The sequence below is a fragment of the Vidua macroura genome, chromosome 19, assembly GCF_024509145.1.
Source record: "Vidua macroura isolate BioBank_ID:100142 chromosome 19, ASM2450914v1, whole genome shotgun sequence".
Classification (NCBI taxonomy): Eukaryota; Metazoa; Chordata; class Aves; order Passeriformes; family Viduidae; genus Vidua; species Vidua macroura.
In genome coordinates, this window is record NC_071589.1 from 4,912,776 (window position 1) to 4,928,665 (window position 15,890).

Here is a 15,890-nt window from a genome sequence, read left to right on the forward strand (position 1 = left end):
TGCTGTGGACTCTGATTCCTTCTCTGGTCTTCAGGAGACAAACTTTCCAGTGCAGTTTCCATGGTCATGGTTTCCTGTTTGGATTCAGCACAAATCCCTGAGTGCCCGCACAGTACCACTGGTCCCAGTGTGGAGCCACTGCCGTCTGTGTTACACCTGGAACATCTTTTTTTCATGGCTTTTGGGCCATCCAGGGGCCAGAAAGGTGCGGGGAAGACAAAAAACTCCCCTTGGGGAGTCACTGCCCTGCTGCACAGGGCCTGTGGCTCGTCAGCAGCCCCGGCAGTGACACCAAACCCCGGCAGTGACACCAAACCCCAGCAGTGACACTGAGCAGGGGCTGATGTCCTTGTCCTTCCCCGGCTGTGGGTCCGGCCGCTGAGCAGCAAATGCTTGTGCACTCAACAGCTCCTCCAAAGCCCAGGAGTTGTGCCTGTAGGCACAACACACACCCAGGAGCAAACTGGCTCTACCCCTGGCCATCTCCTGATGCCCAGCCCAGCCTTCCCCCACCCGGTTTGTTATCAGTGAGAGCATCCTGATAGGGATCTGCGAGGGGAGGGCAACTGCCTGGCAAGCTGCAGTCAGATAAAAGTGTTTACAAGAATGAAAGCTGACGGTAAAGAATAAGCTTTCCACGTCATTTCTTTCTCTTTTTTCTCAGTAACCAGCTCTTTCTGGACAGCCCGTTTGGGAAAAAGGCCCTTTCTCAGTGCTGTTCTTGGCTCTTTACTGTGTCTGTTCTCAGCCCAACCTTGTGCAATTCTCCTGGGTGTTGCAAAGACTTCTCATCCTGCAGCTTTTGCATGGGGTTTCAAATCCCCCCATCCCCCGGGGCTGAAGACACCCCCTGCTTTCTGCAAGGTCCCTGCCTCTGCTCCCAGGGCACGATGGATCCCGAAAACACGTCAGAGCCCAGATCCTCAGTATTGCCTTCACTAATCCCCTCCATCGCCCCCTTCCCCTGCTGGCCTTTGCCTTCTCAGGGCTATTTCTCTCCACTGGCTCCCAATTCCTTGCCCGTAAGTGGCAGCAGGCAGCTTCCCTTGGCCCCCATGGCCTGTGTGCCGCGCAGGGCCCGTGGCGGGGGTGCCTGGGAGCGGGGCCGGGGCGCCTGCGTCCCGGGGCGCTCTGCAAGGAGCCCCAGCACTGAGTTTCCGCTGTGTTAAAATGGCCACGCTCCGATAAGGGCTGTGGTTTCCTCCCTGAGGAGCGAGCCGCGGGGGAGGCCGCAGCTGCAGGCAGAGCTGCAGCCCTGCCCCACACTCAGCCTGCCCCGAGATGGATCCTGCTGGCCAGAGCCCCCCGGGGAGCCTCCCCGGGGCGGAGAGCCCCGAGGTAGGTGGATCTGAGCTCAGGGGGCTGGGGACGGTGCTGCAGGTGTGGTGGCAGCAGGCAGGGCAGGGTGGCTGTGCCAGGGGACCCTGGGGGCAGCGCTGGGTGCCGAGGCTGGACAAGGGGGATGGGGGAAAAGGGACCGAGGCCCGGGTGTGACTGAGGTACCAAACTCCTGGGCACCCAGGGTGAGTACGGGGTCAGCTGCAGCTCTGTGCCCCCACTGAGGGTCCCCTCTGAGCCCCTCCGGGCTCTGTGCTGCCGCAGCTGCCCCAAAGCCCTGCTCCAGGCCCTCCCAAAATGACATCTCCTTCTGGGTGCCCGTGTCTGTCCCGGTGAGATGGGAGCCACAGCTCTGCCCGCTGCTGCTGGGAGCACGAGGGCAGTGCCCCGTGCTGGGCTCCTGGGCTGCTCTGTCCTGGGGGTGTCCCCTCTCGGGGACCTGTCCCCTCTCCTGAGCGCCCCTGTCCCTGCTGCCTCCCCACTGCTGCAGCTGCTGGGGTGGGCTGATGCTGGGGGCTGGATCCAGACCTGGATTTAAGCAACACTACTGGATTTGAGCTGGGCTCTTGGCATGAGGATTAGCAGCAGTAAACACGTCCTGGTGGCTCAGCTCAGCTTTAGCTTAACCAGTCCCGTGTGCACACGGGAGCACGGAGCAGATCCTGCTGCCCGGGCAGCAGAATGGAGCAGCAGGGAGCTGCCCCCAAAACCAGCAGGGATTCCTCCCCTGACCTCCTGGGCTACCCCACTGCTGAGTGAGGAACAGATGCCCGTGTCTTGCTGGTAATAAATAACAGCAGCAGAGAAATAAAATCCTTTTCTGTTCTCTCTGCGCTTCTGACCTTGCAATGGGGCAGCGCTGACTGTGGGGACGCTGGAAGATTTGGGATGGGGCCATGCCCCCCGTGCCTTGGCACGGGCAGGACAGTGCCAGCAGCAGGAGAAGGTGCATGGAATCTGGGCAGGGGCAGGCTGGGACCTCCTGAGTGCAACAGGCTCCCCTTTCACAGGGGGGTACTGAGCCACCAGAGCCCCCAGCAGCCACCAGTGGGTACAAGAAGGGATGTGGAGGCAGGTGGGAGAGAAGCAACTCAAGGGTTAAACTTGCCAGGGCTGGAAGGGTTGAATTCAGTCCAGATGGCCAGGGGATTATACCAGCCCTAGATTTGCCATAAGCAAATGTTAATGTTCAAGCTCAGGGTTGGTTTATTTTTTTCTGTTAGGGGTTCCTAAGGTCACTTTGGGGCCTGGGCTGACCCACAGGTAGGATTTGTCCATCCATCCATCCATCCATCCATCCATCCATCCATCCATCCATCCATTCATCCATCCATCCATCCATCCCCACCGGCCCTGCATGAGCAGGTGCTGGGACCATTCTCTGCAAATGCCCCTCAGCCCAGAAAAGCCCAAACTCATTTTTAAGACTTCTGTTGCATTTTTTGGTGTCACCCCCTTGTACTCCCAGAGGTTCCAGTGCTAAGACCCGTGACAGATGGCACAGGGACACCGGTCCCCTTCCTCTGGCAGTGTCACCGCTTGGATTTAATTCCTGTTTGGAAAGTCAGTGCTGTCACTGGGCATCCTTCAAGTGGGGGATGAGCAGTGCTCCCTTGCAGCTTTCAGAGACTTGTAGCAGTGCACCAAGTCCTGGTGGCTTTTGGCGTCTCCTTGCCCAGCCTGGAGCTCCTCTTGGTGCTCTGGCCCCCTGCCCTGTCCCTCAGCTGCTTTGCTCTCCAGCCTGGTGCTGCTGGAGTGAGTGGCTCTGGGGGGTGAGAGGTGGGTGGTTGGCTTTTAAAGCCTCCTGGGGGTCACCCCAAGCTGCTGTTGCCACCCTCGCAGGCCCTTCCTCAATTAATGGGACTGGGGGGTGAAGTCCCCCGTGCTGCCCTGCTGGTGTGTGATGGGGGACATTGTCCCTTGGCCGTGGGGTGACACAGCATCCTTTGGGACATCCCACTCTCATGTGCTGTGGGTGATGCCACCCCACCCTGGCTGCCCTGCCCTGTCCGGCCACGACTTCCTCCTCAAGCTGTGCTCTTGATGGGAAACCTCTCCGCTTCTCTTCTCTCCCCAGATGGATCTGTCCCACCGGTTCTCCAAGGAAGAGGTACGAGTGTGGCCCCACTGTGGTCTCCCTTGGTGGCACTGGAGGGGGTGGCAGTGCTGCAGGGGCTCAGGGACGTGGCTCAGCTCCCCAGGGACAGCTGGTGGTGGGCGGGCAGGGCTGGATGCAGGGGGTGGCAGGGCCTGGCACAGAGCCTGGGGAGCTGTGAGGAGGAAATCCTGCTGATCCCGGGGGATGCAAGGAAATCCTGCTGATCCTGGGGGATGACTGGAGCACATCCCTGCTGGCTGTCCCCACATGAGGTGTCAGCACTGTCCCCCACAGCTGGCCCTGCTCTACGAGGAGGTTCTCTACACCATCCGGCACCGCCTGGGCAAGCCCGAGCAGCAGCACGTCAGGGACTCCCAGGAGCTCTACTCCTATGTGCAGAAGGTGCATCCCCTTCCTGACAGGGTCCCCAAAACCTGTCCCCTGACACGTCCATCCTCCCACCTACAGGGGATGGTAGGGGGCTGTTATGCCCCAAGCTCGCTCAGTGAGTTTTTAAAGGGGCTTTGATTTACTCTGGTGGTTCACAGAAGACCACAACATTCTCAGGAGGCTGAATAACAAACTTTTACTTGCAAACTTGAGAATATTAATGTTGAATAAGGTTGGGCTTTCCGTGTGCCAGGGGCTTGGGCTGGACCAGAGCCTCCAGGGGCCAGGATGTGGAAGTGCCCCATCCCAGCTACGCAGAACTTGCCCTGACCCCACCACACACAATTTCTCTCTGGTTGTTTGGAGCCAATAATCATTCCTCTGGCTCCCTACAAGGTCACTCAGAGGGAGCTTTTAACAAGCACCATGAAAGATGTAGCAGCAGCATCCAGCTGGAAGGCTGGGAGTATCCTGTGGCTGGGAAGTATTAGCCCTGGGGAGAACTGTTTATCTTAGGCTGGGGATGGTGGGAGGAAGGCTCTCCCTCAAGAGCTTTCAGCTGGTCCCCAGCTTTTCTGCTGGACTCTGCCACTCTCCTCTCCCCTTGGGTTGCTTCTGGCTCCCAGGGAGCAGAGGGAAGCCCCTGGCTGCTCTCCAGCCCCTGTTAACAGGGTAGCATCCATCATCAGCCCCAATATCCACACAGGCTTTTGGCATGAACGCAGAGGAGCACAGCGTCATCATGCAGCAAGTCATGGAGCTGGAGGTACAGTGTCCCCAGGGTGCAGCTGGGGTGGTGCTGGGGGGCTGCAGTGCCCCTGAGCCCCTGTGGTTGGGATTTGGTGTGCCCTGGGGTTGTCACTGCTTGGGTGGGAGCTGATGGCAAGGTCCTGCTCCAGCCCCATCCTTCCATGCAGGGGTGATCCTTCGTCACAGGGTTGGTGACCCGCACATTAATAGCTGTTTATTCATTTTTCCAGAGCCCCATTTACTGCCTGAAAGCCACTGTGAAGGAAGCCAAGGGAATTTTGGGTAAAGATGTCAGTGGTAAGTGGAGGGGTGGGTTTCCTGTGGGAAGAGGGGCAGCTGCTGCTCCTGAGTGGTATTCCCACACCTCTGCCTTCGCAGGGCTCAGTGACCCATACTGCCTGCTGGGCATCGAGGCCAGGAGCCACGAGCCAGCCCACCCCGACCACAAGAAGAGGATGAAGGCTGTGGTCAAAGACCTCATCCCCGAAGACCAAATCCATCGCACCCAAGTCATAAGCCAGACCCTCAGCCCAGTGTGGAACGAGACCTTCATCCTGTAAGCCATCCCCACCCCTTGGCTCTGCTCTCTGGGGGGATGCAGGGCGTGGCCAGGGCTCTTGGCTGGGGATGGGGGTTCACCACTCGTGTGTTACTCCAGTAACATCCCCTGGTGCCTTGCAGGGAGTTTAAAGATGTGGAGACAGCCAGCTTCCACCTGGACATGTGGTGAGTGACAGCATCCCAGTGAGCCCAGGACCCTGCCCGAGGGGGTGCTGCCTCCTGGGATTCAATCTGCAACTTTTTTAAAGGCCCCGAAGCCAGCTGGGAACCCCTTTCCCGCTCACTTTCCGTGGAGCAGTGCTCAGTGCAGGATGTGACCTGTGCCAGCAGGGAAAGCCCAGGCTGGCTGTGCCCAGGCAGGGCTGGTCCTAAGCCCTGGTTTAATTTATGGAGACCCACGTGCTCACAGCTTTGGGCTGGGCTTGGGGGTGGCCTCAACACTGACACTTCCCTGCTCCTGTGCTTTCCCTTCTCCACCGTCATTGCAATTCCCTGCTCTGCTTTTCCATCCCCTGCATTTCCCCCTCTCCCCGCCGTGGGTTTTGCCTCCTGCCCTCGCAGGGACTCGGACGTGGTGGAGTCGATGCGGCACAAGCTGGGGGAGCTGACGGACCTCCACGGCCTCAAAAGGTTGGTGCTGGTGCGGCCCCAAGGCTGCCGAGGGTTGGAAAATGGTTATTTGCCTGCTGGATTTTAAAAATCGCCCTTGGAGGGAGGGAGGGCGGGCGGAGGTCTGTGTCACCCTTCTCCACCCCGAACACGGCCAGGTCGTGCAGGACACCTTCCCACCCCCTCCGTTGTTTGTGCCTTTCAGGATCTTTAAAGACGCTCGCAAAGACAAAGGGCAGGACGATTTCCTGGGGAACGTGGTGGTTCGCCTGAAGGTGAGCCCGGTCGTGCCTCCCCTCCTCCGAGGGACTCCCCAGGACTTTCCCCAGTGAAACCTCCCAGGGTCCGGGCAGGATCCCAGCCCCGTGGCAGCACTGGCACACCCAGGATCCCTTCTCAGAGCCACAGACCGATGTCAGGTCCTTCACTGTGCCACAGTCGTGGCAACACACTCAGTCACTGCACAGCCTGTGTTTTTAATCCAATACAGAATCTTCCTGCCCCATGAACGCAGTGGGATGAAGATCCCCTGGTCTCTGAATGAACTCCTTCTCCTGGGAAGGCTGCCCAGGGCTTCCCCCTTGTCCCTCTGTGCCTGCAGGACCTGCACTGCTGGAATGACCAGTGGTACCAGCTGGAGCCACGGACAGAGACCTATCCCGAGCGGGGACACTGTCACCTGCAGTTCCTACTGACTCACAAGAAGGTGGGATGGGATGTGGAAAGCTCCTTTCCATTGCCTTGGCAGGATGGGAAGGACAGCTGCCTGTCCCTTGGGGCTTGTCTGGGGTCACAGGTGCCTGTCCCAGGAGCAGAGGTGCCAGCACTAGGGTCTGCAGGTGCTGGACCCTCCCCTGGGCTCTGTGCCAGCACCAGGACCCTGCTCCTGGTTCACCTGTAGCCCTTGGCTCTCCAGCCCTGCTTTTTGTCCCCACTGTGACAGCGTCCCTGTGCATCCAGGCAGGTGATGGTTCTCTCTGCCTTGTGTCTTTGCAGAGGGCCACCACGAGCAGCCGGACACAGCCGAGCTACACCGTCCACCGCCACCTGCTGCAGCAGCTGGTGTCCCACGAGATCCTGCAGCACCAGGTACCACCAGGGCTGCTACCGGCACCAGAAACAGCCCTCCAGCAGCTGGGTTGGGCAGGCCTTCCTTTGCAGCCCACACCCCAACACACTGTGTGATGGGAATGAGGGTCAGGATGATGCCTGGCATCTTTCTGGGGCTCCCACTCCTGCAAATATCCCCTCCCCCTCCATGGTGCCTGTCCTCCTCCTCCTCATCCTGTCTTGCTCCAGGACACATTCCTCCCCCTTTCCCTCCTGGCAGGCTGGCAGCACCTCCTGGGACGGAGAGCTGAGCAGCCATGCCAGCACCGTGCTGTACCTGCACGCCACACAGAAGGACCTCTCTGACTTCCACCAGGACATGGCGTGAGTACCCCACAGCCAGGGCGCCCCAGTGCAGCACTTGGGGCCTTCCTGGCACCCTCTGACCACAGCTGGTCTGTCCCATGAGCTCAGGTGCTGCCCCCAGGACACCTGGGTGCCCCCTGTGACCCCAGCTGTGACTGTGGCTGGCTTCTGGTGTCCCCCAGCCCCCGGGGGCTCAGCCCAGCCTTCCCTCTTCCCCAGGCAGTGGCTGGCCTACAGCAAACTCTACCAGAGCCTGGAGTTCAGCAGCAGCTGCCTCCTCCACCAGATCACCAGCATCGAGTACCGGTGGGTGCAGGAGCGCCTGAGGCCAGAGCAGGTGAGGGCAGAGATCAGGGAAAGGTGCCCGAGGCACCCAAGCCTGAGCCTCTCCTCCCAGAGCCCCTGGGGCTGTTTCAGTTCCAGGAAGGGCAGGAGACTGTGGGGTACAGGGGTGCCAGGGTGTCTGGAGGGCATTTCCCAGTGGTTTGTTGGTTTGTTACCCCTCTCTGTGCAGAGCCCCTTTCCCTTTGCACTGACATCCCCCTCCCCCATCCCTGCCATCAGGTCAATCACAACCCCCTGCAAAACTTAAATATGACCCAATTTCTGCTTTTCCCAGAGCATCCCTGCACCCTGCTGAGACACTGAATTTTCCATGCATAGCAATGAGGTTTAAGCACAAAGCTCAGTTCAATCCCTCCAGGGAGAAGCTACCAGAGACATCAGGGTTTTTTCCCCATCCCTGGAGGAGGCTGGAAAGGAATGGGAGCAGCACCTCCCTCCACTGTGGTGCCATGGTCCTGCCAGCATCTGCCTGTCACTGAGGAGGACGATGCATGTCTCCTTTCTTCTCCCCAGAAAGCAGAGCTGGCCGAGTCCTTCCAGTCCTTGCTGACCTACGGGGTCTCCCTCATCCGTAGGTTCCGCATCATTTTCCCCCTCTCTGTCCCGAGGTCCACGGAGAGGCTCCAGTCCCTGCTCCGGTGAGTTGGCCACTGGTGCCAGCTGCATGTGGAGTCCTGTGGCTTGGCCACGGTGATGGACAAGCCCCTGAGCTTGAGCAAAACTCAGGGGGAGCCCTTTCTCCCTATGACTCTTGGCTGTTCTCTAGGCTGCTGTGACTCTTGTCCCGTCCCAAACCTCATCCTGGGCTCCCTGTGGGGAATGCTGCTGGGAGGGGGAGGCTGTTTGGGCAGGGTCTCTGAGGGGAGAGGTGCTTGTTTCTGATGGCAGGTGCTGGGTTTCACTCCAGGTTCTCATTTGCAGGGTCCTCGTCCAAATGTGCAAAACCAAAGCTTTCCGTGAGCTGTGCACACCCAGCCCTGACCTCCCCCAGATGATCTCCACAGCTCTGAAGGTACTGGGGGTCTCACCCAGCCCAAACCCCTGCAGGGTGGGACCCTGCGGGTCTCCCTTTCCTTCCACCCCTTGCCCAATGCCCACACTTCAGCAAATCCACATGGATCACCATGGCATGGGAAATACCCACCCCTTCAACCTGGTGGCCCTAGCCTGTGGTTCCCACCAGAGGTTCTCCCCTCACCCAGGGGACGGGGAGAGTGAAAGGGGTGACAGAGCTGGCTCCTCCTGCTTCCCTGCCATCCCACCAGGACTCCTCTCTTGCAGTCAGGCACAACGGAATGGTTCCACATGCAGAAGCAGCACCTCAAGCCCATGGTGAAGGTCAGTTCCCATCTCTGTCCCTCCGACATGATAAAGTCACCTCAGAATGTCTGAGCATTGAAAACAAGCTGTTCTTTCCTTTGCAGAGCATTGAGGAGAATAGCAAAGCCTTGTCCAAGCTCCTCCTGGAGGTGATAGAAGATCTCAAGCAGTGCCAAAAGATCTGGAATAAATTGTTCAGCACGTAGGTTTCAGTGCTTGATATCACCCTCATCCACCTTCCTTGGGATCAAGAGTGACAGGGCACTTTGATGCCTCATTCCTTGGCCCTTGGACTCCACAGGTGGGATCTTTGGTCCCATCTCTGCCCCTTAGAGCTGTGCTGTCCTCACCCAGGACATGGCCTGGCCGGGTTTGCTGGTCTGGCTTTGCTGGGCTGGGGCTGGCAGGCTCCTGACTCCACGTTTCTCTCTTGCAGCAACCTTAAGTTGAATATCTTCTCCATTGCCTACCTGGAGCTGGAGAGCTTGGTGAGCAAGCCTGGGCTGTTCTGCCCTCAGGGGACTAAGGTCTAAAGCCAGGCTGAGGTTTTTGGCCACCTTTCAGGTGGCAACTGCTTGTTGCAAGCTTGGAAGGGGAGCAAGAGAAACTCCCCCTCTATCCCTGTGTGCCCATAGGGTGACTATGGGGACTATTTGACCCAACACATCTCCTGAAATGCCACCCAAAAGGAAGAGGAGTCCCCCGAGCTGAGCCTCACTCCAGCAGGAGCCTTCCTGGCCAGACCTCACTGGCCAGACCTCACCAAGTCCCCCCTGGCCTTGCTCCCATCCAGGTGGCAGAGCATGTCCAGGAGCAGCTGCACAAGGTTGACAGCAGCATGTCCAGACCCACGGCCGAGAGCCTCTTTGATCTCTACAGGAAACTGCAGGAGCTCTGTCAGATGAAGGATTCCCTCCCAAGCAGGTATCTAACCCTGAGAGGGGAGAGGTGCCAGAGGGAGGGATCGAGCAGTTCACTGAGAGGATCTCTGGATCCTTCACCACTAATTGCACACCAGGCAGAGCAGGCTGTTGGTGTCTGGTGTCAATGGGAGCATCACCAGGAGGGTTTTGGGCTCATCTCTGGGTGGGGTTGGTGTGAGAGCAGGAGGGGTGACAGTCCTGTGCTGCTGCTGTGTGGCTGGAGAACCGGTGCCTTCCTCCATAGGGATGGACCTCTGGCTCTGAGCAATTTCCACCAGTGGTTTGAGGAAGCGTTGCCCCTGTGGCTCCAGAAGGCCTACACCACCACGCTGGAGAGGGCCCAGAGAGCCGTCCAGATGGACCAGGTAACGTGGGGAGGAGAAATTTCCCTCCTCCCTTTGGGACACTGCAGCTGTCCTCCATGCCTTGCTGCTGTGCCTGGCTCACAGCACTGAGACCACCACATAGGTGCCTCTGGCAGCCCAGGAGCAGCCTGGTTCCTCTCCCAAAGGCATAACAAAGTATGTGGTCCCCTGGGCCAGCTGATCCCACCCACCCTGGCCCCACGCAGTGTCCCTGTGTCCCTTCCCTCACTGATCCCTGGCAGCCCATGTGATCTGAGGACCCTGCATTCGGGCCATGCTGTGAGAATCCCCTTTGCTTCCAACCTCTCTGACAAGGTGGGGGAAGGCATACATGGGGCCACAGGCTGGTCTTCATGGGGTCCAGCAGCACTGGGTGGCTGTATGGAGGGAAGCAGGGAGCTCGCGTTGCTCCATCCATCCTCATCTCCTCTCTCCAAAGTGGTTGTGTGATGACATTGGGAGATAAGGTGCTGGTGATGGGCCAGAGAGCCCCAAAGTGAAGGAGCAGCTCTTCTCTCTGGGATGGCATCTCCCTGTTCAAGCTGCGTTTGCCTTCTCTGCCCCTCAGCTGAAGCCTTACGGGTATCACAAGCACAGCACATCCACTGTTGACCTGTCCACCTGCTACGCCCAGATCGTGACAACCTGGCAGCAGCTCAACTGGCCAGACACTGAGAAAGCCTTCATGATCATGGTCAATCTCCTGGAGGTTTGTACAGCTGGGCACCAGCACCTGGAGTTTCCTCCTCCTGCTCCTGGGGTTGTGTCTCCATGAAGGAGCCAGTAACCCCAGTGATGTGGTTCCCTGAGCCCACGGTGGTCCCCGTGTTGCCTGGTTCAGTCCCATTGGTTTCCTCTCTGTCCTGCAGGACATGTGCAAGATCTCCCTGATGTACTGCAAGCTCATCAAGGAGAGGGCTGAGACTCTGTCGCTGAGCGAGCAGAACGAGGGCGAGGCGGCCAACAGGGTTGGTATTGGAACCTGTCCAGGTTGCTCCAGGAAAGGCAGGATCTGGCCCTGGTTTCTGGACAAAGAGGGAGCTGAGCTGCTGAGAACCCAGCTGACATCCCCAGTTTGGGTTCCACAGGGACCAGTTGGCCATCAAAAGCCATAATCCTGGAAAATCAGGAGGGAAAAGATGTGAGCAGGGAGAGCAGGATGGGGATGGGGACACAGGTGAGGATAAAAATGAGACTGGAGATGGTGATGGGACTAGGGATGAGGATGAGGATGGAGATGGGAATGGGAATAATGATGGATTGCCTTGGGGATGGGGATGTGGGATGCTCCAGGGGGTGTGGACCCTGAAGCAGACCCACCTCCCCCAGCTCTGCATCGTGGTGAACAACATCGAGCAGCTCCGGCTGCTGATGCTGAAGCTGCCATCGCAGCTGGACTGGGCCCAGCTGGAGCAGCGCATGAGGGGCATCATCGACCCGCAGCAGATCCAGAACGCTCTGCACAACCAGCTCGACAGCACCGTGGCCTGCCTGGACCACGAGGTCCGGGACGTGGTGCAAGCCCTGGCTACCAAGGTGACCACCTGTCACTGATGCCCCCTTGGCCCTCACCTAGCCCAGAGCAGTTTCACCCAAGGTGTCCTGAAGCCCGTAATGCTCCTGGCATGGAGACAAGGTGGAGCTGGGCACGGGGAGGCTGGTGTGGAGGCCAAAGTCCAAGTCTCTTCCTGCATTTCTCCCTGGCAGCTGGACAAGGGCATTGCCAGACACATCCAGGAGCTCTCATCTTCCAGTGACACCCAGAAGCCTGAGGATGTAAGTATCTAGTCCAGCCCCTCCCGGACCATCTTTTTGGGCAGCCATGAATAGCCTTTGCTTGCTTGGTGGGTGCCTCTGTCACCCTCCATCACTGCTCCCTGCCTACGTCTGGGGCACAGGACACACCAGTGACGGGGCCCAGAGCTCCACAGGCTTCGCTTGATGCCCATGTCAGCAGCAGGACCACACCAGGCACAGCCTGCCTGTGTGGGAAGGAGCCCCTCTGGGATCCTTCCTGGCCTGCTGTGCCCTGCTGGATACGCCCCACTGCCCCCCACAATGCCCTCTCCTCTCACTGCAGTCCATCATCCCGCTCATGAAGTTCCTGGAGTCGGAGCTGCAGTACCTCAATGAGCATCTGGTCCAGGAGAACTTCAAAAGGTGACCAGGGCACTTGGGATGCACTGTGGAAGAGGCCACCAGCATCACCGTTCCCTGGGCAGGAGCATCCCCTCAGCTCCAAGGGGCTTGGGGCCATCCCACCTCAGGGCTGGCAGGATGAGGCGCTTCCTTCTGGGGCTTTGCAGAGCCCTTCAGCTGAAGACCATCCCTGGATCCTGCTCACAGCCTCCCTCTCCCCTGCAGTCTCCTCACTCTCCTGTGGCAGCACACCCTGTCCGTGCTCTCAGCAGCACAGGGGCCTCAGGTGCCCTCGGTCCAGCACTGCCAGAGGCTGTTCTGTGCCCTGAAGGTACCAAGGGGAAGCAGGGGGTGCCTGGCAAAGACAGGGGTTTGGTTGGTGGCTGACAGCATCCTTGTCCCCAGAGCCTGGAGCTGTGCTTCCACGCCGAGGGCTGCGGGCTGCCGCTGGAGACCCTCCACAGTGCAACCTTCCGGGTATGGAGATGGGGATAGGGAGTTCCTGTGGCTTCCTGTGGGAGGCAGGGATGCCAGGGACGACATTCCTGGGCTATGGATCTGTCCGTGTGCTTGACTATCACCTCTCCCCCTCCCCACAGACGCTGGAGACTCACCTGGCTCTCTGCTCCACCACCAGCCGCAAACTCATCCAGAAATACTTCATCAACAGGATCCAGCAGCAGGTAGGAGTCCAGATGGTGCTCCCAGCCCCTTCACACATCCCACCTTTGCTCACAGGCCCTGCGTGTGGAAATGAGGAGTTTCCCCACTACCCTCCCAGTCCTGGGGCTGCTGGGGCAGGTTTGGCCACAGCGTTGAGCAGGAGGGGGCTCAATGCATCCCAGAAGATTCTAGCACACCCTGGTACCCCAAATTTCCTGCTGAGCCTCTGCCCAACCCTGTGCATCCCCTCCATGATGGGGATCAAGCACAACATCCTTATCCTTGTATCCCACTGCCCAGCTGGACACGAGCTCAGAGAAGTACGGGGCCGTGACCATCAAAGCTCTGTACCGGCCTTCGGAGCAGAAACTCCGTGTGGAAGTGCTCAACGCCACCAACCTCATCCCGCTGGACTCCAACGGTGGGTGTGGGTGGGCAGGGGAGCCACCCTGCCCCAGGGTCCCCTGTCCTTGGTCCCTGGTGTGCCCCAGTCAGGAGAGATGCTGGCAATGCTTGGACTCTCTCTTGATTTGCTTTTTTATCCAAGGAGGTGGATTTGGGGGAAAAGGGGGGTTATTGCACTGGTTCTGGGTGTCTCAGTGGGATGTGGCAGGCAGGACCAAGCAGGACACAGTGCCCATATCCCACTGCTTCTGGCACAAGCCAGCAGCCAGGGCAGGCGGCTTTTCTTCCAGTCGCAGATAAAAAACACGGCGGGGTGAGCAGCGACCTTCTCCGGGTCCGGCTGTCATTTGGGGCGCTCTCCAGGAGAGGTCACTCCTCCTGCAGCCACCCCTGCCGATCGCTGTGCGGGCAGGCTTAGGGATGTTCCCGCACCCTCCAGGAGCCCGGCCTGGGCTGGGGGTTGTGGTGAGGCTGCCCTGAGCACCCCCTGCAGCCACCCCAGGGACTCCAAACCCCCCCGGTTGGGTTCGTCCCGGGGCAGAGGGGCCAGGGTACGGGGCTGATGTCTGCACCCCACCAGGCTCCAGCGACCCCTTCGTGCAGCTCACCCTGGAGCCCCGGCACGAGTTCCCCGAGGTGGTGCCTCGGACCACCCAGTGCAAGAAGAACGAGCTGCACCCCCTCTTCGACGAAGCCTTCGACTTGTACGTAGGGGCTGACACCCACCGGGATCCCCCAGTCCCCACAGCCCCTCAGGCTTCAACGGAGCCTCTGCCATGGGGCTGCTGCTCCAGGAGCTGCCGTGTCCAGGGATTTCAGCCCCAGTGGGGTCCCCCAAACACCTGGGAGGGTGCGGGGCTGTGCTGGGGCCCTGAGCTTTGAGGGGTTTGGGTCAGCGTGGGGCTGTGGCTGCCCGTGGAGCACAGAAGGTTGTGACCGAGGGGGTGGGATGTGATGATCCCCTGCCTCCCGTGCCCCTGCAGCTTGATCCCCTCCGAGAAGTGCCGGCAGGAGGGGGCCTGTCTGCTGCTGACTGTGTTTGACTACGACATGCTGGGGGCCAACGACCTGGAGGGAGAAGCCTTCTTCCCCCTGTGCCACCTGCCCGGCCTCGACACCGCAGAGGATGAGGCTGACATGGGACGGGTGCCCCAGACCCGGCTCCCCCTCACCCACCCCAAGCCCACGGGTACGTGGTGCCACAGCCAGGCTGAGCCCCTGCAGAGTGGAGAGGGAGCTGTGGGGAGCATCTCCCACCATCACTCCCCTCTTCTCTGGCAGATGAGATCCTGCAGCTGCTGGAGTCCAGGAAAAAGGACAAAGACGCTCAGGCCTTCGTTAAGCTCCGCAAGCAACGAGCCAAGCAGTCCAAGGAGACAGAGTGAGAGAGGGGCAGGAAGATGGCCCCAGAAGGGGAACTTTTGTGGTGTTGGAGCCAGAACCATCTGCAGGGAGTGTGGGGACAGAGGGGTCCCTGTGCCTGCCCCACCGCAAGTCCCAGCACCCAACTCACCCCTACCCTTGGGCAGCAACGCTTCCATGAGCCTGGGAGGGTGGGCAGCTGGATTGGAGGGGATTTCTTTGCCTGCCAGTAACACTACAAGAGGGATGTGAAAGTGTGGCTGTCCCTGCATGTCCCTCTGGAGTTTGTCACTGCCAGTGCTGCATCTCCTGGCCGTGTCCCCAGCCCTCCTGTCTGCAACACAACTGATTCAGGCTGGGGACAGCCATGGCCAAACCTGCCTTCATTTTTGGTTTTTCTTTAGATTTTAAAGTTTCTTTTCCCCCTCATTTTCTTGTGGATAAGCCTCTTATTTTAAATGAAAAGCAGCAAAGCTGATGCGTGGGCTGTGTGCTTGGGGGCAGTGGCCCTGTGATAGGAGCAGCATCACAGTGGGGTGGGACAAGGCATTTGAGGTCTGGTGGGAGCTGCTGAATTTCTCCTTTTTTAAAATGTGTATAGCTCTTGTGTCTGTTTGGGTGTTTTTTTATTTTACCACCAATTTTACTGACCTCCTGGAAGCCTGGGATCTTGCTGGAGCCTGGGCAGCAATAAAGAGCATCACAGCCCTGGTAGCCAAACCAGGAGGTATTTTGGGCAGCTGACAGCCCAGGCATGTGGTGCAGGTCCCTGGCATCACTCCCAGCCTGTGCCAGGGACCTGGGTTCCTCTGGAAGTGGTGGGAAGCTCTGCAGGTTGCATCCATGTGCGGTGACCCAGTACGACAGTAAAAATGCACGACAAGGCAGGTGGTTTTAACAATTTGTTGGGTCTTTTGGAGCTTGTTTTCTCTGCAATTAGTACTAATGATACATCTGGAGCTCCCTCTACCCCCACCCTGCACGGGGGTGACGTGTTTGAGCTGCAGCAGGTCCCTGGGAGCTGCCAAGGACCAGGGAATTAAAAGCATCCCCCTCCCGGGTGCCTGAGCACCAGCTGCTCCCTCGGTGGGCAGAGCAGCCACTGGGTCAGCTCAGGTCACATCCTGGATGCGGGGGTGGGAAAAGAAAAAAGCTCCTTTGGTATCTGTGTGACAGAGCCCGCAGCAGGGGGGATTAAGGCGCTGC

At 59.2% G+C, this 15,890-nt stretch overlaps 1 protein-coding gene across 1 annotated transcript; it reads left to right on the forward strand.

Annotated features, from left to right (window-relative positions):
- The first annotated feature begins 1,192 nt into the window (after positions 1-1,192).
- On the forward strand, positions 1,193-15,291 carry UNC13D (unc-13 homolog D). The gene is made up of 32 exons (XM_053994841.1): positions 1,193-1,338; positions 3,416-3,448; positions 3,731-3,838; positions 4,533-4,592; positions 4,807-4,873; positions 4,955-5,132; positions 5,258-5,302; positions 5,699-5,767; positions 5,952-6,021; positions 6,348-6,452; positions 6,743-6,835; positions 7,077-7,180; positions 7,382-7,499; positions 8,021-8,145; positions 8,429-8,519; positions 8,789-8,845; positions 8,932-9,029; positions 9,264-9,315; positions 9,621-9,751; positions 9,995-10,115; positions 10,684-10,824; positions 10,985-11,083; positions 11,445-11,651; positions 11,823-11,891; positions 12,196-12,275; positions 12,480-12,585; positions 12,660-12,731; positions 12,854-12,937; positions 13,218-13,338; positions 13,903-14,026; positions 14,306-14,511; positions 14,604-15,291. Exons 1-32 carry the CDS (start codon positions 1,282-1,284, stop codon positions 14,705-14,707), a joined length of 3,195 nt encoding a protein of 1,064 aa, XP_053850816.1. The 5' UTR covers positions 1,193-1,281; the 3' UTR covers positions 14,708-15,291.
- Positions 15,292-15,890: the final 599 nt, after the last annotated feature.

What these genes read in the sequence shown, in the direction of transcription:
- UNC13D (XM_053994841.1), top strand. Translation starts at nt 1,282, where the DNA reads ATGGATCCTGCTGGCCAGAGCCCCCCGGGGAGCCTCCCCGGGGCGGAG. An exon ending in AAGGATTCCCTCCCAAGCAG is followed by an intron (nt 9,752 to 9,994) that starts GTATCTAACCCT and finishes CTTCCTCCATAG; the next exon opens with GGATGGACCTCTGGCTCTGA. An exon ending in GAGCCGTCCAGATGGACCAG is followed by an intron (nt 10,116 to 10,683) that starts GTAACGTGGGGA and finishes TCTGCCCCTCAG; the next exon opens with CTGAAGCCTTACGGGTATCA.